General features: G+C 53.7%; 12 protein-coding genes across 12 annotated transcripts; 7 read left to right on the top strand and 5 right to left on the bottom strand.

Annotated features, from left to right (window-relative positions):
• Positions 1 to 833: 833 nt before the first annotated feature.
• DL89DRAFT_260097 (ClpP/crotonase) lies at positions 834 to 2,198 on the top strand (the record flags this gene model as incomplete). The annotated part of the gene is made up of 1 exon (XM_040885749.1): positions 834 to 2,198. One exon carries the CDS (start codon positions 834 to 836, stop codon positions 2,196 to 2,198), a length of 1,365 nt encoding a protein of 454 aa, XP_040740435.1.
• A 133-nt stretch (positions 2,199 to 2,331) lies between these two features.
• Positions 2,332 to 4,449, top strand: DL89DRAFT_295336 (JmjC-domain-containing protein; the record flags this gene model as incomplete). Its single annotated transcript, XM_040890627.1, has 3 exons — positions 2,332 to 2,721; positions 2,826 to 2,984; positions 3,013 to 4,449. The coding sequence occupies 3 exons, from the start codon at positions 2,332 to 2,334 to the stop codon at positions 4,447 to 4,449; spliced, it is 1,986 nt and encodes a 661-aa protein (XP_040740434.1).
• A 1,022-nt stretch (positions 4,450 to 5,471) lies between these two features.
• Positions 5,472 to 7,108, top strand: DL89DRAFT_286181 (uncharacterized protein; the record flags this gene model as incomplete). Its single annotated transcript, XM_040889850.1, has 2 exons — positions 5,472 to 5,719; positions 5,784 to 7,108. 2 exons carry the CDS (start codon positions 5,472 to 5,474, stop codon positions 7,075 to 7,077), a joined length of 1,542 nt encoding a protein of 513 aa, XP_040740433.1. The 3' UTR covers positions 7,078 to 7,108.
• A 32-nt stretch (positions 7,109 to 7,140) lies between these two features.
• On the top strand, positions 7,141 to 8,146 carry DL89DRAFT_306056 (uncharacterized protein; the record flags this gene model as incomplete). Its single annotated transcript, XM_040890897.1, has 1 exon — positions 7,141 to 8,146. A coding segment is annotated over one exon (564 nt), but the record flags the coding sequence as incomplete, so codon positions are not given.
• Positions 8,147 to 9,542: 1,396 nt separating this feature from the next.
• DL89DRAFT_63769 (uncharacterized protein) lies at positions 9,543 to 14,297 on the top strand. Its single transcript, XM_040891909.1, has 3 exons — positions 9,543 to 9,653; positions 9,763 to 13,587; positions 13,645 to 14,297. The coding sequence occupies exons 2-3, from the start codon at positions 9,784 to 9,786 to the stop codon at positions 14,170 to 14,172; spliced, it is 4,332 nt and encodes a 1,443-aa protein (XP_040740431.1). The 5' UTR covers positions 9,543 to 9,653; positions 9,763 to 9,783; the 3' UTR covers positions 14,173 to 14,297.
• A 99-nt stretch (positions 14,298 to 14,396) lies between these two features.
• Positions 14,397 to 14,808, bottom strand: DL89DRAFT_324886 (uncharacterized protein; the record flags this gene model as incomplete). Its single annotated transcript, XM_040891492.1, has 2 exons — positions 14,466 to 14,808; positions 14,397 to 14,409 (listed from the first exon to the last, which is right to left on the bottom strand). Exons 1-2 carry the CDS (start codon positions 14,729 to 14,731, stop codon positions 14,397 to 14,399), a joined length of 279 nt encoding a protein of 92 aa, XP_040740430.1. The 5' UTR covers positions 14,732 to 14,808.
• Positions 14,809 to 14,843: 35 nt separating this feature from the next.
• On the bottom strand, positions 14,844 to 16,204 carry DL89DRAFT_269999 (uncharacterized protein). Its single transcript, XM_040888524.1, has one exon. The coding sequence runs from the start codon at positions 16,159 to 16,161 to the stop codon at positions 15,253 to 15,255; it is 909 nt and encodes a 302-aa protein (XP_040740429.1). The 5' UTR covers positions 16,162 to 16,204; the 3' UTR covers positions 14,844 to 15,252.
• Positions 16,205 to 16,625: 421 nt separating this feature from the next.
• Positions 16,626 to 17,313, bottom strand: DL89DRAFT_269998 (uncharacterized protein). The gene has a single exon (XM_040888523.1). It carries the CDS (start codon positions 17,291 to 17,293, stop codon positions 16,799 to 16,801), a length of 495 nt encoding a protein of 164 aa, XP_040740428.1. The 5' UTR covers positions 17,294 to 17,313; the 3' UTR covers positions 16,626 to 16,798.
• A 268-nt stretch (positions 17,314 to 17,581) lies between these two features.
• On the bottom strand, positions 17,582 to 18,335 carry DL89DRAFT_324884 (SCP-domain-containing protein; the record flags this gene model as incomplete). Its single annotated transcript, XM_040891491.1, has 1 exon — positions 17,582 to 18,335. One exon carries the CDS (start codon positions 18,333 to 18,335, stop codon positions 17,670 to 17,672), a length of 666 nt encoding a protein of 221 aa, XP_040740427.1. The 3' UTR covers positions 17,582 to 17,669.
• A 350-nt stretch (positions 18,336 to 18,685) lies between these two features.
• On the bottom strand, positions 18,686 to 19,136 carry DL89DRAFT_269996 (uncharacterized protein). Its single transcript, XM_040888522.1, has one exon. It carries the CDS (start codon positions 19,098 to 19,100, stop codon positions 18,915 to 18,917), a length of 186 nt encoding a protein of 61 aa, XP_040740426.1. The 5' UTR covers positions 19,101 to 19,136; the 3' UTR covers positions 18,686 to 18,914.
• Positions 19,137 to 23,857: 4,721 nt separating this feature from the next.
• On the top strand, positions 23,858 to 24,117 carry DL89DRAFT_269995 (uncharacterized protein). The gene has a single exon (XM_040888521.1). The coding sequence runs from the start codon at positions 23,885 to 23,887 to the stop codon at positions 24,044 to 24,046; it is 162 nt and encodes a 53-aa protein (XP_040740425.1). The 5' UTR covers positions 23,858 to 23,884; the 3' UTR covers positions 24,047 to 24,117.
• A 29-nt stretch (positions 24,118 to 24,146) lies between these two features.
• Positions 24,147 to 26,729, top strand: DL89DRAFT_269994 (Piwi-domain-containing protein). Its single transcript, XM_040888520.1, has one exon. It carries the CDS (start codon positions 24,215 to 24,217, stop codon positions 26,696 to 26,698), a length of 2,484 nt encoding a protein of 827 aa, XP_040740424.1. The 5' UTR covers positions 24,147 to 24,214; the 3' UTR covers positions 26,699 to 26,729.
• Positions 26,730 to 26,852: the final 123 nt, after the last annotated feature.

The following is a 26,852-nucleotide window of genomic DNA, read 5'->3' as shown; positions in this document are numbered from 1 at the left end:
TTGGGCTCGGTTTTGGATACCGGGTCGGTGACGCGGCGGCGGCGCGGTCTGTACGGGTTTTTCTTTTACGTGCTTCTGGTGGTGGTCACTTTGGCGCTGCTGATTGCGCTGGTGGCCAAGCACGCCGAGGGCAATGGGGGGATTGCGGGTCTGGAGGCAATCAACAAGTACCGGATCGAACACCACGAGGGGCTGTATTATGCGGCGTCGTTTTTCAGCGGCATGGGAGCGACGTGTACATTGCTATTTACGCTGTGGATTATCGGGACTCTGACGAACCACTTCGATGCGACGGTGCGGTTCCTAGGCTTGCTGCTTGCAGTGCAGATGGTGGGCGGGCTGGTGGGCGGGCGGAGCATTAGCGGAGAGTACACGCAGACGCCGCTGTATGTGGGGTGCGGGATCCTGGTGGTGTCGCTGGCATGCGTGTGGATGGTGGTGGACAAGATCCCGGATACGAACAACTGGTCGCTGTCGCAGATCGACGAGGCAGCGCTGGCCGACGCGAGCTTGGTCGGCGAGGGCAGCGATCAAAATAAATCAGATTAGCGCCTGAGAAGGATTAAAAATTGTTACCCACGGATTATGCATGGATGGTGGGAGAACCGATCTTCCGCTGCACCCGCAGGAACTTTTTTACGGGATCCGGGGGGCTCGGCTATCTCTTCCTCTATGCTCCGATAACAAAGCGCCTCAATTTTCTTCTCCTTTTTGTCTTCTTTTCCATACAACGCATATAAATACTCGACAGAGCAAAAAAGGAGTCTTTACTTTCTTTATTCATGTTTGCTTCAAAGGTTTCTTCGCTTCACAAATTGAGCGGCGGATTTAGAATGGCGGCAGCGGCAAGACGGCTGGACAACATTCAGCGGACACTGGGGACGCAGGCGACGAGCTCGGGCGACAAGGAGGTGCTTACATCGAGCAACCTGACGGGGCGCACGCTGGTCCTGAACCGGCCGCAGGCGCTGAACTCGCTGACGCACGAAATGGTCAAGTCGATCAAGCGGCACCTGGCGGAGTGGCAGCGGTCAGACCTGTGCGACGTGGTGATGCTGCGGTCGAACAGCACGAAGGCGTTCTGCGCGGGTGGCGATGTAGTGAAGGTGTCGTCGACGTTCAAGACGGAGGGGATGGCCAAGGCGCTGTCGTTCTTCCAGGACGAGTACCAGGTGAACCACATGCTGGCAGCGTATCCGAAGCCGGTGGTGGCATTGATGGGCGGGTTCACTATGGGCGGCGGCGTGGGGCTGTCGGTGCATGCGCCGTTCCGGGTGGCCACGGAGTCGACGGTGTTTGCGATGCCGGAGACGAAGATTGGGTTTTTCCCGGATGTCGGGGCGACGTTCTTTTTGCCTCGGCTGGACGGCCAGACGGGCACGTTCCTGGGCATGACTGGGCACTGGCTGCGCGGGCGGGACGTTGTGTATGCGGGCATTGCCACGCACTATGTGCCGAATGCGCGGATTCCGCTGCTAGAGCAGCGGCTGCAGGAGCTGGGCACCCAGGACTACGATGCGGTGAACGACGCGATCGAGGAGTTTGTCGAGCAGCCGGCCGAGTTCGACTATGGGCTGCGGGATGTGCGGGCGGCGATTGACCGGTGCTTCAAGCACAACACAGTGGAGGCGATCGAGGAGGCGCTTGAGCAGGAGGGCAGCGAGTGGGCTCAGAGCACTTTGGCGACGCTGCGCAAGATGTCGCCGAGCGCGTTGAAGGTGACGCTGGAGCAGCTGCGCAACGGGCGGCATTTGGGAATCCGCAGCGCCTTTGATCTGGAATTGCAGCTGGCGCACCACCGGCTGCAGTCGCACGACATGCACGAGGGCATTGATGCGCTGCTTGTGCGCAAGGAGAAGGCCAAGTGGGAGCCGGCAAGCCTGGCGGGAGTGGATATGCGGGAGCTGCACAAGGAGTACTTTGAGACGGGTGTCAACTACAAAGTGCCGTTTGTGATGGCGGCGGATTTCAACGAGTATCCGCACAAGTACGTGCTGCCAAGCGAGGCGGAGATCCGGGCAATCGTGCGTGGCGAGGACCCGCAGGCCGGCAGCCTGGGAATGACACGCGAGCAGGTGATCCAGTTCTTTGAGGTGCAGCGCAAGCGCAAGATCGGCGTCAAGGAGAAGGTGGCGTGGGTGCTGGACAACAAGACCAAGGTGCAGGCGGACAGCTATGCGCTGCAGTGGGTTCAGTAGGCAGTCACGTGGAGGATGAGCAAAGGCTTTTTGTTCCAAAAAAACAAAAAATTCTAGCTTCCTTCTGAAAAACATTTCCTTGTCTCTGCTTTCGAAATTTTTTATATTCTATTCTTTTTATAAACACAAACAAATGACAGACCCCTTGTTTGCGCCCCAGCTGCGGTCGCAGCCCATCGAGTACTACTTTTACCCGAACTCACAGGTGCCCGTTTTCTGCCCGACGATGGAGCAGTTCGAGGACTTTGAAGGACTGGTGGCAGCGATAGAGCCGTTGGCGCAGCGCGGCGGGGTGTGCAAGATCATTCCGCCGCGGGCCTGGCGGGAGCAGCTGGAGAGTAAGCGGTGGCGGGAGGTATCAGAGGACGGGTTTCCGACGATGCGCCCATTGCAGCAGTATTTTAACGGGAACAGCGGAACGTTCCACCAGTATAATGTGGATTTCCACCGCAAGCTGCGGCTGGCGCAGTTTTTCCAAAAGTCGCAGGAGCAGGACTACCGGACTCCGGTGGTGAAGGTTGAGGTGGAGACAAAAGAGACAAAAGAGACAAAGAGACAAAGAAGACAGAAGACAAGGAGATAAGAGAGACGGAGGAGATAGAGAGGAGACGGAGGGCACAAAGCCAGAGGAAGACACAGACCATAGTGTATGGGTCGGAAAGCGTGGGGATTGCGGTGGACTATGAGAATGGCGAGGTGCAGCTGACAGAGGCGGCAGCTGCAGCGCTGCGGGCAGAGATCCGGTCGGAGTCGGGACGGGCAAAGTACCGGGCGGCGCGGAGCCAAGTACAGGGCACAACCAGACACGTCAGAGGCTATGGAGGGCAGTGGACACGGGTTTACAAAAGACGGGCGGGCGCTGTTTGTCAGTGCGCGCGAGTACATGGAGAATGAGGAGCTGGAGCGCGTGTACTGGAAGAACCTGACGTTCAACCGGCCATTGTACGGGGCGGACGTGCTGGGGACGCTGTTTCCGGAGCCTGCGCAGTTTCCGCACTGGAACGTGCGGGCATTGCCAGGGCTTTTGCGGCGGATGCGGCAGCGGGTGCCCGGGGTGAACGACCCGTATCTGTACCTGGGGATGTGGAAGGCAACGTTTGCGTGGCACGTGGAAGATATGGATCTGTATTCGATCAACTACATTCATTTCGGAGCGCCCAAGGCGTGGTTTGCGGTGCCGATTTCGGCGCACGGGCGGTTCGAGACCGCAATGCAGGGCGTGTTTGCCAGCGAGTACCAAAAATGCTCGCAGTTTCTTCGTCACAAGGCGTTCCTTCTGTCGCCACGGCTGTTGGCGCAGCAGGGGATTCCGTGCAACAAGGTGGTGCAGCGGGCGGGCGAAATCGTGCTGACGTTCCCAATGGGCTACCATGCCGGGTTCAACCACGGGTTCAACTGCGCTGAGAGCGTGAATTTTGCCTTGCCGCGGTGGCTGGAGCTGGCGCGCGTGGCCAAGCACTGCCAGTGTGTCGGGGACTCGGTGACGATTGACATCCAGGAGTGGTTCCAGGAGGACGAGGATGATCGCAGGCTGATCGACCGGATCCGAACGATTGGCGCAGGGTCTGAGAAGCCGCAGCAGAAACGGCCCAGGGGCCGGCCGCGGAAGCGAAAACCCGCGGATTGCCACCAGGAGCAGCAGGTTTCCGACAATAAGCGCGCCAAGATCTCAGCAGTGGATCCGGTGCGGCGGCTGGCGTCGCTGAACACTCCGGCAGGCGTGTGCGGCGCATGCTTGCAGCCGATCTCCGACGGAGCGCCGGTGGAGTGCCAGCAGTGTGGGCTGACGTTGCACGTGCCGTGCTCGGGGTTGCCAGAGGACGACGGGCGGTACCGGTGCACCAACTGCGTTCTGGACACAGACGAAGTGTCCTGTGCCCTGTGTGCATACCAGAACGGCCTTTTACTGCCGGTGCGCCAGGGCAGCCATGCGCATTTCCTGTGTGCCAACTTTGTCCGCCAGACGTTCTTTGAAATGCCCGCGGCTGGAGTGGTGACGCGAAGCGCCGCGCGCCAGCAGTCGGCTGTGGTGTGCGGCCTGGAGAACGTCCCTGCGAATGTCTGGCAGATGGACTGCGAGTTCTGCAAAGAGCGCGGGCTGCCCGCGTTTGGCGCGGTGGTGAAATGTGCGCAGAAAAAGTGCCTGAGGGTGTTCCACCCCATGTGTGCGGCTGTCAATGACCTGAAGCTGCTGGACTGGAGCACATGCCGCGTGTTCTGCCGCGCCCACAGGCCCGCGGAGAAACCATAAGGTTTCGCCCTGCAAGCAGGGACTTTATCAGCCTTTGTGGGCTTTTTTTTTTGCCTAGGATTTCTGTAGCTTTTTCTTCTTTATGTAATACCCACAGATGATCTGGCGGTTCCTGAAGCCTGGTGTGTGTGCGCGCCAGTACAGCTCACAGCGCGTGACGTTTCTGCGGCCAAACATCAACCCGCACGCGCCCTACGACCCATCACCATCGCTGAACCGGCCATGGACATTGGCCGAGCGGCGGGCGCTGTTTCTGTATGTGCGAGCGATCACGGCGCACCGCCGCACCCGTCCCAGCTTCGACCACATTGGCAAAAGCCTGGGGCGGACGGCCAGCGAATGCAAATTCACCTACGATTTCATTCTGACCAACTGGCGGCACCACAAAAAATTGACGCCTTATATGCTGCGCACCACCGACGCCGGGATCAGCGCCGAGCAGCTTGTTTCAGGCACTTGGCAGTGCGACAAGGAGACCAGTGGGTGGCTTTGCAAGCTCACCCAGACGCACGAAAAGGCACTTATTGCCGAGCCCCTGGTGGACCTCGGAAAGAAGCGGCCGTGGGATGAGCGGGAAATGCGGGACTTGGAGGATACATGTCCGCTGTATTCGGCGCCGAATCAGCGCAATATAAAGGAGTTTTTGGAGAGGCACCAGAGGTCGCTAAGTGCGGTGCAGCAAAAGTACTACAAGATACTGGGCGGCGCTATGCAAGGAAAGAAACGTCAAGGGGCTGGATAAAAGGGAGCAAGAGGTGATTGCCCAGGCGGCCAAGCGGGCTTTGCCGGATGTTGTGCGGTACGGACATGTTCGCGAAGCGCTAGTCGGGCGGTCCTTTGCCGACGTCATCTACCTGACGTGCCGTGGGCGCCGAAACCCTCACAACGGCATAGTGGGCGATTGTACAGAATAAGGAAGTGGGAAAGGAATTGGCAATGGCTTACGCCACGCTATCCCTATCTCCCTAGTTCTTCTCAGCAACTACATATTTATTTCTTTTCCACCTTTTTGTATTCAACGTATGCCACGGCTTGACCAGCTGCCCGATGAGATTCTGGCACGCATCCTGCAGGTGCTCTTTGATGAGACCAGCGACCCGACTGTCGACCCGAACGAGTATCCGATCGGCGACAGCAACGAAAAAGCCTTTCTGGAGACAGCCATGCTGAGCCGGCGGCTCTACGAGCTGGGCGAATCGGCATTGTGCCGGCGCGCCTTCGTCAAGGTAGCCAATGACATCGACGATGTGGTGGAGGCCCGGTACGGGCTGTATGCGGTGGATGCGGCGACGCATTCCGTGTCCGGATTCATCTACTTCATCCAACATCAACAGCATAACGCGCAAGCAGCGCACGCATCTTGTGCAGCGCGTGGTACTAAAGCTCAGTGACCACCCGAGCCCCGTGACCGTAACCTCGGCGTTGCATTCGGCCGGGCTTCTGCAGCGGCGGTGGCCGTCGGTGCGCTCCCTAGTGATTGACTACCGCGGGGTGTTCCGCGACACACCTAAGCAGTATCCCGAAATCCACAGCATGCAGCTGGCCGGGCTGCTACTGAAATCCCTGCCCAATGCCATTGCGCTGCGGTACCAGGGCCATGCGCGCGAGCACTATCTGAAGCGCATGCTGGGCAAGTTTGTCCGTGGCAGCAGGAGGTGTTTGCAGTCAGTGCATCTGGAGACCACCGAGCTGAGTATGTTTTCCCTGAACATGTTCCGGCCCGGGCTGACATTCCTGCGGATTTCGGCCTACCGCGGACTGGCTGCCAGCGAGCTGCCCAAGGTGTGTGCGCGCACCCTTGAACATCTGGCCATTGCTGGGCTGCAGCCGGCGGACTTTTGGAGCCGGTTTTATTTCGATGGACATGCGCTGGAGTTTGCCAATCTGCAGACGCTAGAGCTGAACTTTATCTCACCGCGTCCCACCGTGCCCCTGGGCCGGCCGCTGCTTGCCCACGCTGTGTTTCCCAGGCTGCGTGATCTGGCAATCAGCAACTACAAGTTCTCCATCAACGGGCTTCTGGCCATATTCCCGCGGGCCCAGATCCGCCATCTGAAGGTCATGGAGAAGAGCACTGGCGGCCAGGTCGACATCCTCCCATTCGTCGGTCTGCAGACATTGGTGTTGAATGATTGGCACAACAAGGAGCTCGAGCGGATGCTGGAACTTCCTACCTTTGTGCATCCGTTTCTGGATGCTCCCCCCGGTCTGCGCGCGTTGACTCTGTTTACTCTGCGCACCTGCAGTGTCCAGACATTGCGTTCGCGCGGACTGCAGCGACTCACATACCTGCACTTGCTGTGCTACGACAGGATCTCCACAGTTGATGAGCTGGCGACTATTGACGATTTCATAGCCGATGGCCGCTATGCGCCGGTGCACCCGGGGATTACGCGCCTGGACATCACCGGGTACCAGCCCGAGATTGAGGACTGCGAGGGGTTTGTTGAGCAGTTGGTGTGTCTGATGGCGGGCCTGCCCAGCCTCGAATGTATGTCGTTGAATGGCCTGCAGGACCACTATACCCATGCCATCCGCGAAACCATCACCATGCATCTGCACGACACCCACATCGCCCCGTACATCGCCCACCTGCACAACGTGTATATCCAGGAGATCACCGAATAAAAAATATGCCAGTTATATATAAATATCGAACATTTTCGCTAAGGTCATGTTTTTGTAGATCATCAGTGCGTGGGTACGCGCACGGTCGGCTTGGCACCGCCCACCACCGGCAGGCTCTTGGCTGGCAGGCTGGGCGCGGGGGGTGCCAAAAGCGTAGGCACTGCAGGCGCTATGACCGTGGGCACTGCCGGCTTGCCCACCAGCGGCTTCGGTGCAATGCTGCTGACAAAAGGCGCGCCAATCGCCGGGCTATGCACCTGGCCGCCTGCTGGTGCACCGACAACTTGGCCTGCTGCATCGCCAACCACTGGCAGTTGGTGCGCAACCCCGCCAACCACCGGAACACCGCCCAGAGGCAGCCCTGGGGAGTTGCCGACCACTGGAAGTGTCTTGGCTACATCGCCGACCAAAGGCAAACTGTCTGTGACGCCGCCCACCAGCGGCACGCTGTCAAGCAGCGGAAGTGCCGCCGACGCAGTGGTGGCAAGGGCGACGAGCGAAAAGAAAATGTTCATTCTATCGGAAAATGCTTTTAGATGGTGGAGGACAAGGGTGACGAATATTGGGTTTCAAGCGAACTGTTCTAACCCTGCTCGGAGCTTTGCCCATTTATATGTCTTTTTGTAATTCTTTTCTTTGGGCAGTAATGTGGTGCGGCAAAAACGTTTCGCTAAATGGTTAGCGTATATAGTGAGTGCCCTTGTTACTTCCATATTTAGTCATCAGAAACGTTTTCTGCTGGCTATGTGCATGTTCGAAACACCCAATGCCGCCATCTTACCCCCTCCCCATTTACATTGCGCTGGTACTTGAATCCTGACTACCGACCTCTCCGACCTACCACATCACTAGCCATCACTCATCTTGAAATGCTCAACATATGCCTTTCCCCAATCTCGCTTCCAGCAGAACTCTGCCATGATCCTTGATTTGTGAAGCAAATTAGAAATTGACACGCAAAGCCTCTAAATAGCAGGCTACAGATCATTTCCGCCACATGATCTGGAATAGAAGAGTTGCGATTGTTGGCATATCCTTGGCGACCCACTGCCCCTCCCCCGAGTTTCGCCCCCACCACTCTGAGAGGCAGCCAGGCGTATGCGCCGTGACAATAAAACAAAGATGCACATCAGATTTCCGTTCACCGTTGTCGGGTTTGTGCGTCAAAGAAAAGTCCCTTTCCACCATGCCCGCCCCAAAAGGCCATAGCCCTGAGCCGGAAAACTAGACTGATCCCGGTCCCGGCCTGGTTCGACTCGCAATTGGCCACGGAGTCTCCGTGTTAGCCACCCCTGTGATTTTTCCACACTGTAATTTCCATGCTGACAAACTCAGTATTCCGACCTTCGGCTGTTCCCAGTGCCCCCACTTTGTGCGATATATGATGCGAATGAGGAGCACACTAAAAAAAGGCGCCAGGGCGGCTTCGTGACTCCTCCACCACGCATGTTTATTTGCTTTCCGGACGCGGGCGCCTCCGCTTGCTTTCATCCGCCCTGAAAAGGCAGTTTCCCTATAGATGGCATCTAGCACATGGTGGTGCCAAACGAAGCTCGGGATTCGGCCAATACGTTCTACAAAGATGCCATTGTCGCGAAATCAGCGACATCGCGTATCTGACGGATAATCAAGGAAAAACACGTAGATTTTGTTTTGGCTCCTCCTTTCAGATGGGGAATGCTGATCATTCATTGGTGGCGGCTCTGGGCTCGCATCCGAGCTGGAGCAGCTTATAAATAGAACCATTGGATGTGCGACTACAGGAGCCGTTGCTGAACCGCTCACCGTAGCACATGGCAGGGGCGCTGCGGTACAGGAGAGCGATGTGGATAGGTTTGAATTGGGGTGAGGGAAGAAGGTTTATTCGCACCCTGCTCGTCCCCACCCACCTGAGCCAAGGGGGAATGCCGACGGAAAACGCACAGGCAAGAGGCGGTAACCGCGAAATGGCTTGGCCCTGCACGCCGATTGTGGCTCATACTCCACCTCCCCAAATCCTCTCCCTTTATTAATACGCTTACCGTTTTGCTTGCATGGACTTTTCTCGGAGTTGCCATGACCAACAGAAAAAGGATACTACTGTCGTATCTGCTCCCCTTTCCGCAGGCCATCAGCCCTCTTGCCCTCGTGAAGCTGGATCTAGAGCAGAATTCTACCAAGCGATTTCCCTCGGCAAAGTGCGCACCCAGGATCGGGCCCGCTGTTTCAGCAGAGTGTCCCCAATATTTTGAGATTGTGTTCTGATTGCGCGAAACGGGAAGGTCGCGCGGATTTTTGTCTGTTTGTCACAAAATAATCCCAGCGGGCGGCGACGCAACAGCCCAGTGAATGAATAGAGGAAAAATCATTTCGGTCTTTCACTCTTAGCAATGACGCCTGGGTGTGCTGGAGGAGCAGCCCCAGCTCTTGACCGCTGATTCTTGGCACCTGTTTATAAAAGACCGCCTCCGAGCTCTGCTGGGCATCTTGATACGAACCAAACAGCTTCCTTATATATTTTCTGTGCTGGCTTCACTTCCTACTTCCTGCTTTTCATATTATTTCCTAGCAAATTTTCATATAGATTTCACTAAAGCGTAAGTTTTGTTAGGTTTTCCCTCGCAAGGCTTTGCCACCTGAGCGAAAACATCTGGCATTTGTACACGCATCTCCCTTGGCTAAAAAAATACCTATGACGACGTGTAGATAATATTTCATATCCGAACGATGGAGCAACACGCCAACCCATCGTCCATGTCGTCTGGCGCGTCATCCACTGGTGACGATAGGCAGATGAGCACAGAGACGATAGGCCAGAAGGAGCGGAGAAACACAATGGACGCCGAGGCCGATATTTCGTTTGGAGAGCCCCTGCATGTCAGCGTGACCCGCGCCACATCGCGCTTCAAGTCGATCCAGCGCACCTTCAGCAAGTCGAAGAGCGTGGCCGACGAGGAGGAGCTCACAGGCGTTGCCGAGGCCGGCAACCCGGGCGGCTTCGACCTGACGACCTGGCTCTCGGGCCGCCAGCAGCTGCAGGGCCCGCCGTTTGCCAAGCGCATTGGCCTTGTGTTTGACGATCTCGATGTCTATGGCGACAATGTCGCGAACCGCCACATTGAGACCATGATCACGCCGTTCTACAAGATCGTCAAGAGCGCTGCCCACGGCTTTGGCGTCGCCAAGCTGTTCAACCGCGGCAACGATAACAAGAAGCTGCTGAACAAGATGACCGGTCTCGTCGAGGATGGCGAGATGCTGCTGGTTCTTGGCCAGCCCGGTGCCGGCTGCTCGACGCTGCTGCGCGTGCTGGGCAACCGCCGCGGCACCTACCGCAAGATTGAGGGCAATGTCTCTTATGGTGGCCTGACGCCCGAGGAGGTCGAGAAGCGCTACCGTGGCGAGGTCGCCTACAACCAGGAGGACGACGTGCACTTCCCCACCCTGACTGTGCGCAAGACCCTGGACTTTGCCATCAAGTGCAAAACGCCCAGCAAGCGCATGCTTGCTGACCGCGAGGGCTACGAGAAGGAGTTCCTGGACACCCTGCTTGACATGTACGGTCTGTCGGGATGCGCCGACACCATTGTCGGTAACGCCTTCCTGCGCGGTGTGTCTGGTGGCGAGCGCAAGCGTGTCTCGATCGCCGAGCAGGTCGCCTCTGGCGCCTCGATTGATATCTGGGACGGCTCCACCCGTGGTCTCGATTCGAGCTCCGCGCTCGACTACGTGCGCTCGCTGCGCATCACCACCGATGTCCTGCAAAAGTCGACTATCGTCACCATCTACCAGGCTTCGGAGAACATCTACGAGCTCTTCGACAAGGTCATGGTCGTCGACCAGGGCCGCGAGCTGTACTTTGGTCCGGCCAACAGGGCCGTCGAGTACTTTGCCTCGATCGGTATCTACAAGCCGCCTCGCCAGACCACGTCGGATTTCCTGACCGGTGTCACCCAGCTGCACGAGCGCACGGTTCTGCCTGGCTGGGAGGACAAGGCGCCCAAGACTGCCGAGGACTTTGAGCGCTGCTGGGTCGAGTCGCAGCAGTACCACAAGCTCAAGAGCGACATCCAGGCCTTCGAGCAGCGCATCGAGACTGACAACCGTAGCGCAGAGATCCGCGATTTCGTTGACCAGACCAAGATGGGCACCGAGAAGAGCAAGCTGCGTCGCAAGTCGCCGTACACGACCACCTTCACCTACCAGCTCGGCAAGCTGTTTAAGCGCGAGTGGGAGATCATGATGGGCAGCATTGGCCAGCAGATCTTCAAAATCGCTTACAACGCTGCGTTTGCCATCATTGTCGGTACCCTGTTCCTTAACCTGCCCGAGACGACCATGGGTGCCTTTACCCGTGGTGGTGTTTTGTTCTTCGCTCTTCTGTTCAACTCTCTGTCCGCCCAGGCCGAGCTCCCCAAGGCCATCACTGGCCGAGAGGTCGTCTACAAGCACAAGTCGTTCGCCATGTACCACCCTGCTGCGTTGTCGCTGGCCCAGACCGTCGTCGACATTCCAATCATCATACTGCAGATTGTAGTTTTCAGCTGCATCCTGTACTTTGCCACTGGTCTGTCGCGCACCGCCGGCCAGTTCTTCGCCTTCGTCCTGTTCCTGTTTGTTGGATGCCTTTGCCTGACCGCCTTCTTCCGTCTGATTGGTAACGTCTCGCCCAACGTCGACATCTCCCACACGCTGTCCGGTATCTCGCTGCTCTTCATGATCCTGCACATGGGCTACATTATCCCGCAAAAGTCGATGCACGGCTACCTTGTCTGGGTGTACTGGGCAAACAGCCTTGCGTATGGCTACAAGGCGCTCATGGCCAACGAGTTCCGCAACCTCAAGCTCATGTGCGGCGGTCCCCAGCTCATCCCGCAGGTCCCTGGTTACGGAATCGAGAACCAGGTGTGCACGCTCCAGGGCGCTGTGCCTGGCCAGAACTACGTCCTTGGCCGCGACCACATCGAGGTTGGCTACTCGTTCTATGTCGATGATATGTGGAAGGACTTTGGCGCTGTTGTCGGCTTCTGGCTCCTCTACGTTATCCTGATCGCCCTGGTCATGGAGTACGTCGAGTTTGGAAACACCGGCTACTCGATCAACGTCTACAAGCGCTACCGCCCCAAGGTCAACCTGTACACCGAGAATGACGCTTCCAGCGACAAGGGTGCTGAGGAGTTCGGCAAGGTCTCGTCCAGCGGCCCCACTGACGAGCAGATCCTGAAGGGCACTGCCTTCACCTGGAAGAGCATCAGCTACACGGTTCCGGTCAAGGGCGGCGACAAGCAGCTGCTGGATGATGTCTCTGGCTATATCAAGCCTGGAACCATGACTGCGCTCATGGGCTCGTCTGGCGCTGGTAAGACCACCCTGCTTGATTCGCTGTCGCAGCGCAAGACCATCGGCAAGCTTGAGGGCGACATTCTGATGAACGGCGCGCCGCAGCCTGCCAGCTTCCGTCGCATCACTGGCTACTGTGAGCAGCTTGACGTGCACAACCCGCATGCGACCGTGCGCGAGGCTCTGCGCTTCTCGGCCTACCTGCGCCAGCCCGCCTCGGTGTCCGATGAGGAGAAGAACGACTACGTCGAGCATGTCATCTTCCTGCTTGGCATGACTGACATCGCTGACTGCATGATCGGTCTGCCCGAGAGCGGCGAGGGTATCTCGCTTGAGGAGCGCAAGCGCCTGACCATCGGTGTTGAGCTGGTGGCTAAGCCCAAGATTCTGTTCCTCGACGAGCCCACCTCGGGCCTCGATGCCCAGGCCTCGTTCACCATCGTCACTTTCCTGCGCCGCCTTGCTGCCGAGGGCCAGACCATCCTCTGCACCATCCACCAGCCGTCGTCGATGCTGTTCGAGCAGTTTGACCGCCTGCTGCTGCTTGTGCGCGGTGGCCACACCGTGTACTTTGGCGACATCGGCCATGATGCCCAGACCCTGATCAACTACTTTGAGAAGAACGGCGGACCCCAGTGCCCGCCGTCGGCCAACCCCGCCGAGTACATTCTCGACGTCGTCGGCAGCCGCAACGCGACTGTTGACTGGCCGCAGACCTGGAACCAGTCGAAGGAGAAGACCAGCATTCTGGCTGAGATTGACCGCATCAACGAGCTCGAGCACCTGCACGGCAACGACCAGGTTAGCGAGGACGACAAGAACATGTTTGCTCGCGACTACTCGTACCAGATCAAGCTTGTCACCAAGCGCATGTTCCGCACCTACTGGCGTGACCTCGAGTACAGCCTGACGCGTGTTGCTCTGCAGGTTGTCAGTGCCATTGTCATCGGTATCGCCTTCCTCCGCCTCTCGTCCAGCGCCACTGATCTTCAGAACAAGGTCTTTGCCCTGTTCCAGACCGCGATTATCTCGATTCTGATCATCAACCAGGTCCAGCCGGCCTTCCTGCGCCAGCGCCTGTACTATGGCCGTGAGGCGTCGTCCAACCAGTACGGCTGGCGCGCGTTCTCTGTCGCGATCATCGTCACCGAATGGCCGTTCTCGGTCTTTGCCAACACGATGTACTTTGTGATCATGTACTGGCTGGTTGGACTGAACTCTGGCAGCGACCGTATCGGCTACTTCTACATCATGTACATTGTGCTCGGCATCTTCTCGATCACCCTCGGCCAGGCAATCGCCTCGTTCTCGCCGAACGACATCATTGCAGCCATGCTCAACCCGATCTTCACCTCGATGGTCATCCTGTTCTGTGGTGTCACAATCCCGTACCCCCTCATGCCCAAGTTCTGGAAGTTCATGTACAGGCTGTCGCCGTTCACGTACTTCCTTGAGGGCACTCTGACCAACGACCTGCATGGCGCCGAAGTCAGGTGCCGCAACGAGGAGCTCTATATGTTCCAGCCGCCCAAGGGCATGTCGTGCAGTGAGTACGCCGGTGGATTCGTCCAGAACTACATTGGATACCTGAACAACCCGAACGCCACCTCCAGCTGCCAGTACTGCCCGTACAAGGTTGGTGACGACTACTACTCGGCGCTGTCGTGGAACTTTGACCACCGCTGGAGAAACTTTGGCCTCCTTTTCGCGTACCTGGCATTCAACATTGCCTTCACCACGTTCATGATCAAGATTTACAAGGTGAACAAGCGCTAGGTCTGCTCTATACCTTTCCCGAATTTCAACATAAATACCCTGATAGATTATGACCAGGCCACTACATACAGGCGTCTTGCAGTGCGTTACATGATGGGATTTTGGCCAGCGGAACGGGATTCACCGGGCGCAGCAGCATACCACCGCGCAGAAATTGACGATATGTATGCTAGCTTCACCCGTAGTCCTTTTTTTATATTTTTATTCTTGAAGTATTTGGCAATCTAAATACGCCCTCTCAAGACTGAGGATGGTCAGTGCATGTCTAGTGCATGTGGCGCTGGCGGCCCGACCTCTTGCTGCCAGCCGAGTCCATGGCTGCGTTGGTCTCGCGGTCGGCCTTGCCAGCGATATTCTGAGACATAAATTTGTCACTTCCGGTGTTGGTTTCCTTGTGGGTCCTGTTGGCAGCTTGTTTGCGTTCAAAATCGTCAATGGCAGCACGAATCTCATTATCCGTTCGATTGGCGATGCGTGCATCGAAGAACTGGTCAATTCCAGAGTTGATTTCCTCGGTCACTCGGTTAGCGACGTTGGAGTTCTTGTTGCTGTCAGACATGGCTACCGAAACTTGTAGGTATCTGTTCGCTGTAGGTGCAGAAAAACGGTTTGTTAGAAGCGAGGAGTTTGGTGTGTAAATGGTGGATATTCTGAATTAGAGTGACGAGCCCAAGTAGGTAGAAAAGCCAGGGCATTTTATACTTTCCCGAGTCTATTTATTCTACAGAGGTCTAGAATCTGAACCGTGTCGCCAGCAGCGCGTGTCCTCAAACATGAAACAAGGTGACGAAAGCACCCTACACTTGCAGAACGACCCGGTATTTTGTGTTACCATCGCTGCATATTCACAACCCAGTGAGCGGAGCTATCGGTAAACAGTGTCCTGTACACTGAAATAGCACAGAGTCAGACCCGTATTTGCGTTTTGCCTATACCTCATTTTCACGAGATATGCAAAGCACGTAACGTTCAGTTGGTCTTTCTGCAGTATACTTGGCCACATTCAAGTTAACAGCGATATATGAGCTTATTGCAGAAACTGAGCACCAACGGTAAATTGCTTGTTTTCCACTGCCACATCTACACAGTCTGGTATGATGAGGGACTACGTGTCTTTGAGTGCTTGGTCTTGGTCCTAGTCTTTGTCTTAGCCTCGCTAGTCTTGACCGGGGCGCTAGATGTGGCATAGGAGGCGCTCTTGGGCGCGGACGACGCCTGAGACTTTGGGGGCTTGGTCTGGCCAGTAGTCCCCTTAGAGTTCGAGGTTCCACCAGCGCAAACAGGCGGACCTGGAATCACATACTCGGAGAAGGGCTTGTGGACGTTGAAGTGGACTCCCGGATCAGTGTACTTGTAGACGCCAGGGATCGCATACCCCTTGGGAACCTCAGATCCGCCACCAGTGACAGTGATATGACCACAGTGGACATAGAACTGTGCTCCCCGTTTCGGGTTTTCCGTGTGGATAGCGTCGGCATTATGCAGGGCGATGACCTCACCGCGCAGAAGGTAGTCGCCGGGCTTCAGGCTTGGGGGAATCTTGACAGCAATCTTGCCCTTGTTGTCACGAAGCTTGTTGATGCACCAGGTCTTGGTGCTCGGATCGTAGCCATCCTCAAAAATCTTGAACCACACGTCGCCCTTGCCTTCTGACGCGGCTGGCGCCATGTAGAAGATGCAAGGGCCTTTGTGAGAGGCCGAAATCACATCGTCTGAAGGCGAATCATTGTTATGATGCCACTCAGCAATCACATCAGTACCCGCCTGGACAGGGCACGACTTGACAGAGGCGCTCTTGGTCCGGTTCAGACCGCAAGTCAGATCAGGCGAGTCAACGAACAGGACTGGACGATTGCGTAGCTTGGGGTAGGGCTCAAGACACTCTCCCTCCGGGTGTCTGGTGCCGGCAATAGTCAGATGGCTGAGATAGGTATGAGCCTGGGCCACAGTGACCAGAGTTGTAACTACCGAGACAAATGAAATCTTCATGGCTGGTGATGCGATTGAGATGCAAGATGGAATTGGTGCTGTGTAGTGAAGAAAGCACCAGTAAGATCCGGCTTATCCTTTTATACTGACCATCTGTATTCAAACGACCTCTTGCCAAGAACGCTGGACGTCATTGTCCTCATGTATGGTCGACCATTTACACTTGTTAATCGCCAACCTCGCGATCTCGAGAAGATGGTCTACCAAGCTATTTTTATTGCAGGGATTGTCCACAACCTAGTGCATGCCTTTGTGGAAACTGCCTTTGTGGAAACTGCCTTTGTAAAAACTGCCCATGGTCTAGACCAACACACGCAAGCTCGCAACGTGGGGGATCTCATGGCTCTTCCCTCCTAGTCCTCGGAAACTCCCAGCTGCAAGTGAGCAAAGAAAAGCAGCACCGCTGAGATAGTAGTAGGCAGCGATTAGCCTTGAGGACTCCTCGAAAATTCCAGGTTTTGCTCCTGGGATATCTTTAGAATTTCTTGGCAAACCTCGTTTTCTTAGGGCGGATCAACAATCGCACTGTCAACTGGTATACAGCTATCAGCCCCACTACACTGCCAAGACAAGTGCAGCAATGTGGATATATCGCTTATTAATTTATTTGGATGGCCAGCACCGTTGTGCAGAAGTGTTATTTCGAAAACATCTGTGTCCAGTACCTGTTGGCCTCGCCGAATCCGACTTTCTTATAGTCACCCAGTATATTTATGTGGTGGCCGTCGCTTTTGATCCACCCATCGACTGCTCGTTGCACGTCAGAATATCCATAGGCTACATTCTCTGCAGCACTGAGCATTCCAGGAATATGTCTGGCGATACGTAGAAGAAGCGGCCCGCTGGAATCGTAGTGTGTCACCTGGCGAATATTGTACTGGTAGTTTGAATGCTCTTGGGCAGCCGCGTTGAGGCGGGAATCGAGCTGAAGCGGGCTCTTGCCAAACCTTGCGCGCTCGGCGTTAACAAGGGCAAGCATATGGCTACGCCAGTCGTCCGGGAGCGCGTTTGCTGGCCTTAGGGGGCGTAGGCTGGCAAGGTTATGCACGATCTGGATGATCTGGATTGGTGCTGCCACCGCAAAGGCCGATAGACTGAGCACAAGCGATAGTATTATGAATAGTTGACGCATACCTTATTTTAACAACGAAACAAATACAGATGGGAAAAACAACTACGGCCATCCGGACGATGCAGATGAGAAAACTAGTCCCTCTACAGAGAATGCAGCGATGCAGGTCCTGGAGAATGTGGAGAGGCTCATTTGGGATGCCACTATGTAAGCCATGACATGCAGTAGCCGGATCTGTTTGTTATGAGTCAGTGAGCGGCGCCGGCGCCGGCGCTTGCTAGTTTCTTCATGTTTCTTCAAGAGGTTTGGTCATTCTCACACCACGTCGATGGCGCATTTACGGACATTGGGCAAAAAGCTATATATTTATCATGATCAAATGGTTTGTGCATATTTAAAGAGGAGCGGTGCCATCATAAAACATGACCAGCATGGCTTATGTGCAGGCAAAGTCCTGCGTAGCATAACCATTGTTGTATCCGAAACCAACCAGGGTATAGTCGCCAATGAGGTTCCTGAAGTGGCCCGGGCTGTCGATCCATCCGTTCATGACAGCAGTGACGTCCGGGTAGTTCCAGGCAACGTTCTCAGCGACGCCAGTCCAGGTGATGCCAACAGCACTGCAGCGCTGGCCCAGAGATCCAGCCGAGTCGTCGTGAGTCATCTGGCTGACCGAGTTCTGGTAGTCCGAGTGCTTCTGCGCCATGGTGTTCAGTCTCTCGTCAATCGCAAGCGGTCCCTTGCCGTTCCTGGCACGCACAGCGTTGACCTGCTTGAGCATCTCGTTGTGCCAGCCGCTGCTGGAGAACGAGGTCGAGGGAGAGCTGGAGTCACCGCTGTCAGTGTAGACAGGGGACGGGGCGGCAGGCGAGGTTGCGTAGATGCTAGTCGCGGGGGCAGGCGAGGTCTGGTAGGCGGTGGGGGCACAGTTGTCGACGGTGACATACTTAGTCACAGTCACGGGAGCAGGGTGGTAGCGGGCCGTGTTGTACTCCTGGTAGTTGCGCAGAGCGAGGCCGTCAACGGCAGCGATAGGCGCAGTGCTGACCAGGGAGCACATGAGGGTCGAGGCAAGAACGAGAGTCGATGCAAAGCTAACCATGGTTACGTAGGGGGAGCAAGTCGTGTCTGCGCAGTAAGCGGTAGGGCGGAATGTGTAGGGAGTGAGCTGTTTGGCAACGCCGATCAACGGGTGTGCAAAAGAGGGAGCAGGTGAAGGAAGAGGTTGTGAATGGACTTGAGCTTATGAAGAAAACTAAGGTTCCCTGCTGCATTTTGCGAGACTTCTGCCAGACTATTTATACGAGACTGGGTGGCCATTGAATAAATCACAGGAATCGGGCTACGGTTTTTTCCACACTATAGGTCCCAAAGAGCGCCTATCAGCTTTGCGCTGGAAGGCAGGGAAGTAAATGTGTAGAGCGATCTGCGCGCAAAAAGAAAAGCATTGTTCCCAAATTTAGCTGGTCCGCACACGGCCCCCCTCGGCCAAATACGCTGGACCATGCAACCAGTTCACACTGCTTTTGATGCGGTCTTTGCAACGCCCATTGTCCAGTAAGGGAAATGCACGCCGAAACCAACAATATCGAAGTCGCCGATCACCGTTTTGAAGTGCCCGGCACTGTGTATCCACGCTGTAACGGCATCATTAACGGTGGGTGTGCTTCATGCGATGCTTTCACCAGCACTTGTCCACTTGATACCCGCTGATGTGTAGCGCTGGGCACTGCATTGTCCGTCCTCCCCTTTGTGCGTCGGCTTTTTCACCTTGGCCTGGTAGCCCGAATGGCTCTGCAATTTCGCTCATGCGGTCGCCGAGTACCAGCGGGCCTACACCGTTGGACCCGGGCACACAGCTAATCATGGCCAGCACTTCAGTTCTCCAGCATGCGCCCAAGACAGGCGCAGCGGTGACAAGCGACAAGAATGCAATGAATCCAGAGCTGATGGTGCGAATGCAGACCATTGTTTATCGGTGTTTGTCCGAGAGATGCAGAATGACGATTTGATGGCGGCTAACTGGCAGTGGCGCCCGCTTGTTGCTTAAGTGCAGACAATGGTAGCCAGTACCAAAGGTGTGCAATGTGGCCTTGTACGCGTACACTTACACGTACACGTACACGTATAAGAGTACACCATGGCCAGCGCAAAGTCATGTATGTCAATGAAAAAGATAGGGTATTGCTCTGAGAGCGCATAAAAAAGCCATGTCTCCTGCCAATGGACATCAAGACTTGCATGATTTGCCCGGCGGAGAAGGCGATCTCGCGGCAGGGGGCACCCGCCAATTATTGCTCACTGCCATGCGGAAAGGGTCTGTAAAAAGGCCGATATGCGTTGTTTCTTCTCTTTTTGCGCTATTTTCTCCTCCCATTGTTATTGCCTGCGCACCAAGCAATGTAGTGTCAACAACACTGGCCCCTTGAAGCGTATCAAGTTTGCGGTATTGTTCACCGTAGCTTTTCTAGGTTGTTTCTGAATATGCTTCGCCCCATTCGCTTTTTGCGCCCTCAGTCCCGTTACCACTGCTGACTGGCTGAACAGCTCCAGGCGGCACAGGCGACTAGCCAAGATTTGCATCGGCACACCCGGGATTGCCCCCCTTGGCTGACCAGTTTCGTCGTGCTGAAAACATGCACTGTTGGGGCGGACAAAAATAGGACTCCACACATGCACGACCTGGATTGCATGCAGCTGCTGTGGATCACCCTCGAATATATACATACTTATCCGCAGGTGACAGTGGTGCCACTAAAAGCGTGTACTGCATCTCATTCGCCGCCGCCATGAAATTGCACCATTGCATGGTCGCAAATCCGCATGTTTATGTCTTTTGCCATCATGTGAAGGGCAATGGCGTGGTCGCACAGCAGTCAGCCCCAACTACCAGTGCGCACATAGACCGGACTGCAAATCGGTATGGACACGGCGAAGTAGCGCCAGAACAACATACGTCAACAGGTGTGAATATCTACACCATTTCAGTCGGTTGGGTAGCTTATTTACTGCACATGTTGATACTGTGTTGTAATGAGAATTTTGGAGCAAAAGCGCACAGCAGTAGCATGTCTGTATAGGGAGGCTCTAGTGCTCACAACCAACCACCCCAAAATTTGATAGCATTCTTTCCTCCTCAATACCTCAGCCATTGCCGCTGTCACGTTCTGAGGAACCTGCAAAGTTTGGCGTTCAACAGCACTGCAACCTGCCAGCAGGCATGAGTCTCATAGATGTGACGACTTTTGCAATATTTTTAATGAGCAGCAATAGTGAAGGTCATCTGTCATCAACGAAAGCAGTTAGCATGCAAGAATACGGAAGCATGTGAAAATGTGCTGATCAGGAATGAGGGTCACAACTGAGCATGGATCCTATGTGTGATGCCTCGGGTACGGTAAGCTTGGATAAACAGCCTCCTGCAACCGTCTGAAATACGTTTACTCTCCAAGCACCTTTCCACGACGTATATTGAATATATGAAATATGCTATATGAAGGAAGGAAGGAAGAAAGAAAGAATTATCAAGTGAAGGGGCGTGTGCCCGTTTAAATAGTGGCGCTAGTCGCCTGAGATAGTATGAATGGCCACTGTGGCCTAAGGATTTTGATCCATGGGTTACTGAAACTATGAATTTGGAACCACACTATGAAGGCCGATCTGGGTGTCCATATTTATAGCCCCATCCAGTGGTTGTGCTGAGACCTGCCTGCCACCAGCACACCCCTCGCGGGTAGCAACATCACAGCTGCATCAATTGTTGGCAACTGATGTGTATCTACTCTGCCATCAAGACGGATCACATCGTGATATATAGGGCAGTGACTTGCGGGTAAATGAGGCGGTGAATATAAATATAGCAGACAGACTTGAAGCAAAAGTCAAGTCGCTACTATTCTCCCCTCTTTACAGTTAAAGTAATTATTAAGCAATTGGGATGTTGCCGCAAAACAATACCGGTAGGGCACGTATGTGCTATTTTTGTAATCGGATATTTCATAAGTATAGTGATTACATGCATCATTCATGTAATTCTTAGCAAGATCTGTAACGTATTGTTACATAATGGCAGAATGCAGCATATGTGCGAAGTCGCTATTATAGCCACTCTTATGATCCAGGAAACAATAAACTTAACTCTATATCTACTACATAATAGCATGTCAGCCATTCGTGATACTCACAATACAGTACAAGGAGTCGAAACTCGGTGCTTAGTCTCATTCTACACACGTACAAATAGCGAATCTCGCACCATCAATCCAGAGCTGGCTCCTATATCTAATCCCGTTTTATTTCGTTCCACCCTTGAATATATACTACGCACCATCACAAAATAGCGAATAAGCCTAAATGAGCCTGCAGAATAATACCAAAACACAAAATTGTTTATGCACTCAAACCTCTATTTGCAGTGCTTGTCTCAAAAAGCTGAGAGACTATCGCAGAATAATTCAAGTCAAAAAAACATTGGAATCTGGCCCAGGCTTCAGCTAAAACCGAAGCCAGAGTGAAGAACGAAACAAAAACATCTATTCGCTAGTTCCTCTTGGCCATATCTGCTACCTGTGGTTCCAAATCCTTATGATCTTAGGAACCCATGGATCAAGACCTTTAGGCCACAATGGCCGGCCATACTATTCCAGGCAGCTGGCGCCTCTACTTAGATGGGCACCCACCCCTTTCACCTGGTGATCCCTCCTTCCTTCTTTCATACAGAATATTTCATACGTTCAATATACGTCGTGGAAAGATGCTTGGAGAGTAAACGTGTTCTAGACAGTTGCAGAAGGCTGTCTATCTAGGTGTATCGTACCCGAGACACAACACTTGTTGGGATACTGGTGATTTACGTGGTATATAACTAGTGACAGTACAGAAACTAAGGAGGGCTGCTGATGGGCTGGCATGTGCTGAACTATATAGTGGGGCCACTATACTCTTGCGTATGCACTGTGGCGTGGATCTAAGGATCAGGATCAGTTATACAACAACACTACCATTATACTTATTATACTTGCTGAAAGGAACCAGCATTATCCTGCGACTACATACCAAGTACTCGACAGCCTTCCAGACTGGTATTTCTTATCGGTAGCCATCAGACTCGCCTCTCTTCACCATGACTCTGGCGTCATGATTTTGGCTCTTCGCAGCCACCCACCAAGCTTGTGCGGTGTGTATAGGCTTTTATAAAACCTGGTGCGATCACTCGGCACCAAGGCAGCCAGTTTTCATCAGTCTTCAGTATTTATCAAAATCTCATTTCCATATTCAGACCTGCATAATGATAGCACCACAAAATGGTATTGGTGATACAACACCGGTGGCCCTAAAAGATAACACCGACTTTTGCTTGTTGGTACCTCCATCTGTATATTTTCTGAAGGGTTGATCGCAATCTGGTTTCGTCATTACGTGTTAAAGAGGATATAAAACTATCAGTAGATTGGTCAGAGAACTGTCAAGCGTCGCTTCTCTCCTCTTATCAGCTATCAAACTAAGGTGCTTCACCATTTGATTTAGCAATGCGCAGAAAAGCACGTAGTATGCTCGTCTTCAATTGGGATTTCGAATTTAACCACATGTGTTGGCAGTGCAATGAACCGTTTTACACGTACTTGGACCTCAGTAGGCACCGAAAAAATACCCACGGGTTCTGTTGACAAGCATGGTTTGGCATGGCGAATTATCAGTTGCTAAATCGGAACCGCAGGAGGCACATACTTCAATAATGCATGTAAAATTGATTTTTTACCTCCATGTCAAATACAAAATTGTGATATTTTTCTCTATTAGTAGCCTTGATACAACTTGGACAACACAAACCATCATGCTATCTGGTGAATAGCGTTTTTAGAACTTAAACTCAAGATGTCAGCATTCTCGTCCTACTTCTCCCCCTTTATGCGACTTCGAATTTGGAGGAGAGCTGATAACTAGAGTAATATATACTAACCGATTCAAAGCCAGACCAGGATTGTGTACATCAATGGGGCTGATATATATCGCTGCACTTATATTGGGGGCAGCTTCACAATGGCTGTTTCCGAATGTCCAAATTATTTGCCCTGCAATGTGCCATTCCACAGTCAATATAGAAACCCTACCCGATCACGAATTTGGTTGGCAATACCTAATGGCTGGTTTTAGATGGCTAACTAAACAAAATAGCGGTATTAGCTGGCAGATATAAAACGCAGTGCTGCCTGCAAGTGTCTGTTGACCGTCTTTACTTTGCTCTCATTTACACCCTTGCTCTCGATATCTGCTTTTCCAAAATAATGTTTGGGATTCCAAGAAGTTCATCACCCGACAAGGTACGACACGACCTTGTACTATTATGTCCCATCCATAAGATGCTGTTTACCAGATACAATCGCCATGGGACGCATCTAAAGAGCGTTCACAGGATTCCATATAAAGGTGATGGCTGGATTTTGAAAAGTGACTATAATAAATCGGTACTCCTAAAGCCATGTGCTGTATTGCCAATAAGCACATTACCAGCAATGTGCTAAAAGTGTGACTCGCAGGCTTTGCAGTTGTACTATCAGACAATGGTTCTATATAAACGCCATTTGCCTCCCAACAAAAGCCAAGAGCCACTTCATCTCTCCATTATTTTCCTCCAACTCTCTATTTTTACTAATGCCATCTCATGACACCAGCGAATATGTGTTTTGCCAGTGTTGCGAGAAACTATTCAACTCGTCAGAGGCTATGAGGAAGCACATAAGCGAAATGAAGCGGCTGAAGCTGCAGGCAATGTTGGTCAGAAGCGAGTTTGGGCTCGTCTTCACAGATTTATAGAAGGCAAACCGCGGCTCGAGCCGTTCCCAACCCTAAAATTTTCAGGCAATCGACAGAAAAATACACAGCAGCGTGCAGCTCTTCCAATTGACATTCTTTTCACAGCAATTCGAACTTTGGTGCTCTGCGACTGTTTTCCTCTACTCATTCGAACTTCCCGTAGACTACATGGGCAAAAAGAGCAAAGAGGTTGCCGACCAGTGGCAGGGACTACCTAAGCCACCGGAAAAGCCAAGTGCAGCTGGCACAGCGACCGAGGTGTTGCTGAATGCGTTCCGCATTTCGGAAATTAAATGCAGGCACATTTACGCATACAAGGCTACAGTGGTTGGCGCCAAACGCGTTCCCGTAGCAATCAAAAGTGAACTGGTGAAGGCGGCAATCGGAGCGACAGACAGGTACTTTGTCTATGATGGTGGCGAGTTCATATTTACGCCCAAATCGATCATTGGCAAGAAGGACTCTATCGGCGATGAACTGAAGAAGACCATTCCGCGGCTGTTTGGGCGGCCCGAGACTATGCACCAGTTCGAGGTGACCATTAGCATGCATCGGCGCTATGAGACGAAGGCGCTGAAAAGGTACTGCGATGGTGATCGATCGATTCCAGAGACATACATCCACGACTTGCTGTTTGTGCTGGATCGGATATTCCGGGTTTACCCTATGATCCAGCTGGGTGTTCTGGGGAATACTTGCGTGACGGAGTTTGAGAAGATTAGGACCGACGCCGGGTTCGATATCTGGTGGGGGTTCCGGCAGACCGTCAAGGCAGGCCAGGGCTCGCTGTTTCTGAGCATTCACACAAAGCCAGTGCCTGTAATCAGCGGCCGCACACTGCAGGACATGGCGATGGATTTCTTCCGCTCCAAGCGGGTGCAGTCACTTGAGGACCTGCAGATCGACGACTGGCGGAGGATGGCACCGGTGCTAAAAAATGTAAAATTCAGAATACCTGGATCGGATGCCACGGCGTGGATCTCGGGGTTCTCACCAGTGCCCGCCAGCAGAGTGAGAATTGACGGCGTGCCTATCGCTCAGTTCTACAAGGCAGATATAGACACCCGCTTGCCTTGTGCAAAGACTGCTCTGGGAACCATGGTGCCCGTGGAGCTGTGCGAGGTGGTGCCTGGTCAGATGCTGCCCAAAGTCAGTGGGTATCAGCAGTCGCAGGTGTTTCGGTTTGGTAGCCTCAGCCCACAGGCGCGACAGAGGATCACCGAGCATGGAATCGAGCTTTTGGACACAGCTAATAATCCGGATCTGAAGGCGTTCGGTATCACTGTCAGCCAGCAGCTCGAAAAGTTTGACGCCCGCGTTTTACAGACACCGCAGCTAAAGTTCCGAGACGATCAAGCCATAACTCCGTCGCACGCACACTGGCAGGCAGACAGACAAAAAGTCATCGAGGGCAAGCAACTCGTATCATGGGCCATCATATGCTTTACTAACCAGCGCATGGTGCCACAAGCGATGGTCAGTACATTTGTGAACCAGCTGGCCAAGACATGCAGTAAGATCGGCGTCCAGATCGCATGCACTGCACCGCCCATCAGGTACGCGCCGATGAACTGCTCTATCGAGTCAGAAATCCGCAGCGCGTGCCAGGCGGCCGAAACACAGTCGAAGGTGCCTGTCCAGCTCGTGATGTGCGTCCTACCAGCAAACAGCCTGGCACGGTACGGCGAGATCAAGCGTGTTGGCACCACCGTCGTCGGAGTTATGACACAGTGTCTGCTGGCAAACAACGTTCGGCAGGGCAACAACCCAAAGTACACGACACTAGTGGGCCTGAAGATCAACACAAAGCTTGGCGGCTTCACTGCGGGCTTGCAGACCCATGACATGCCTGGCATCGACTCGACAATGGTGATATCAGCGGACGTCAATCACACTACAGAGGCTGGCAATATGTCAGTAGCAGCGATCCTGAGCTCAGTAGACTTGGAGTGCCGGCGGTTCGCCGGCACTGTGCTACAGCACCCGAAGAAGATGGAGTTTATCGAAAACTTTGACGTCATCGTGCGCCATTGTCTGCGGATTTTTTACAGCAAGACAAAGCAAAAGCCCAAGCGCATCATCTACTATCGCGATGGCATTGGCGACTCAGTGCTGCAGACAGTCAAGCAGCTTGAGCTCGATGGGATTTACAAGGGGTGTGAATTGATCGAGCCCGGGTACCGGCCCAAGGTGACAATGGTAATTGTGCGAAAGCGGCACCACACACGCATACTGCCCGCACCAGGGCAGGATCTATGCACCGAGGCTGGGGGGAACGGTAACTGTCTACCGGGAACCGTGCTTGAGCAGGGCGTAGTCAACCCATGCTTGTTTGACTTTTACCTGCTGGCGCATGCATCGACTATCGGCACTGCACGACCAGCATATTATATGGTGCTACACGATGACAGCCAGTTTTCGGTTGAGGACATCCAGCGACTCACATACAATCTCAGCTACTTGTATCCTATTGTGCCCAAGGCTGCCACCATGCCAGCCCCTGTCTACTATGCACATAGGCTAACGGGTCAGGGGAGATTCCACACAAACATTCCATTTGATCAGCTATCCAAGTTCACAGGTAAGCGTACCGATGATGTGGCGTTGGTTCCAGTGCACCGGAATCTGGAGGGCGACATGTATTTCATGTGATGATAAATAAATGCTCATCATTTGTGACAAGTATATACATTATATAACTTCTGGCGCTTTGGGTAATGGAGAATACACAGAACTGGTTATTGTAAACATGTGCTTTTGATTAGCTGTGCCAATCCAGACAGTGATCGGTGTGGCTCTCACTCAC

The sequence above is a fragment of the Linderina pennispora genome, assembly GCF_002104995.1.
Source record: "Linderina pennispora strain ATCC 12442 chromosome Unknown DL89scaffold_15, whole genome shotgun sequence".
In the NCBI taxonomy this organism is placed as follows: Eukaryota; Fungi; Kickxellomycota; class Kickxellomycetes; order Kickxellales; family Kickxellaceae; genus Linderina; species Linderina pennispora.
The sequence above is the reverse complement of the archived record's forward strand: the minus strand, read 5'-3'. Positions and strand labels throughout refer to the sequence as shown.

Coding starts and splice junctions, on each gene's coding strand:
- DL89DRAFT_269999 (XM_040888524.1), bottom strand. CDS start 16,161: ATGAAGATTTCATTTGTCTCGGTAGTTACAACTCTGGTCACTGTGGCC.
- DL89DRAFT_269996 (XM_040888522.1), bottom strand. CDS start 19,100: ATGATTAGCTGTGTGCCCGGGTCCAACGGTGTAGGCCCGCTGGTACTC.
- DL89DRAFT_269998 (XM_040888523.1), bottom strand. CDS start 17,293: ATGCGTCAACTATTCATAATACTATCGCTTGTGCTCAGTCTATCGGCC.
- DL89DRAFT_63769 (XM_040891909.1), top strand. CDS start 9,784: ATGGAGCAACACGCCAACCCATCGTCCATGTCGTCTGGCGCGTCATCC. Junction 13,588..13,644: donor CCAACACGATGTACTTTGTG/ATCATGTACTGG, acceptor GGCTACTTCTAC/ATCATGTACATTGTGCTCGG.
- DL89DRAFT_269994 (XM_040888520.1), top strand. CDS start 24,215: ATGGGCAAAAAGAGCAAAGAGGTTGCCGACCAGTGGCAGGGACTACCT.
- DL89DRAFT_269995 (XM_040888521.1), top strand. CDS start 23,885: ATGCCATCTCATGACACCAGCGAATATGTGTTTTGCCAGTGTTGCGAG.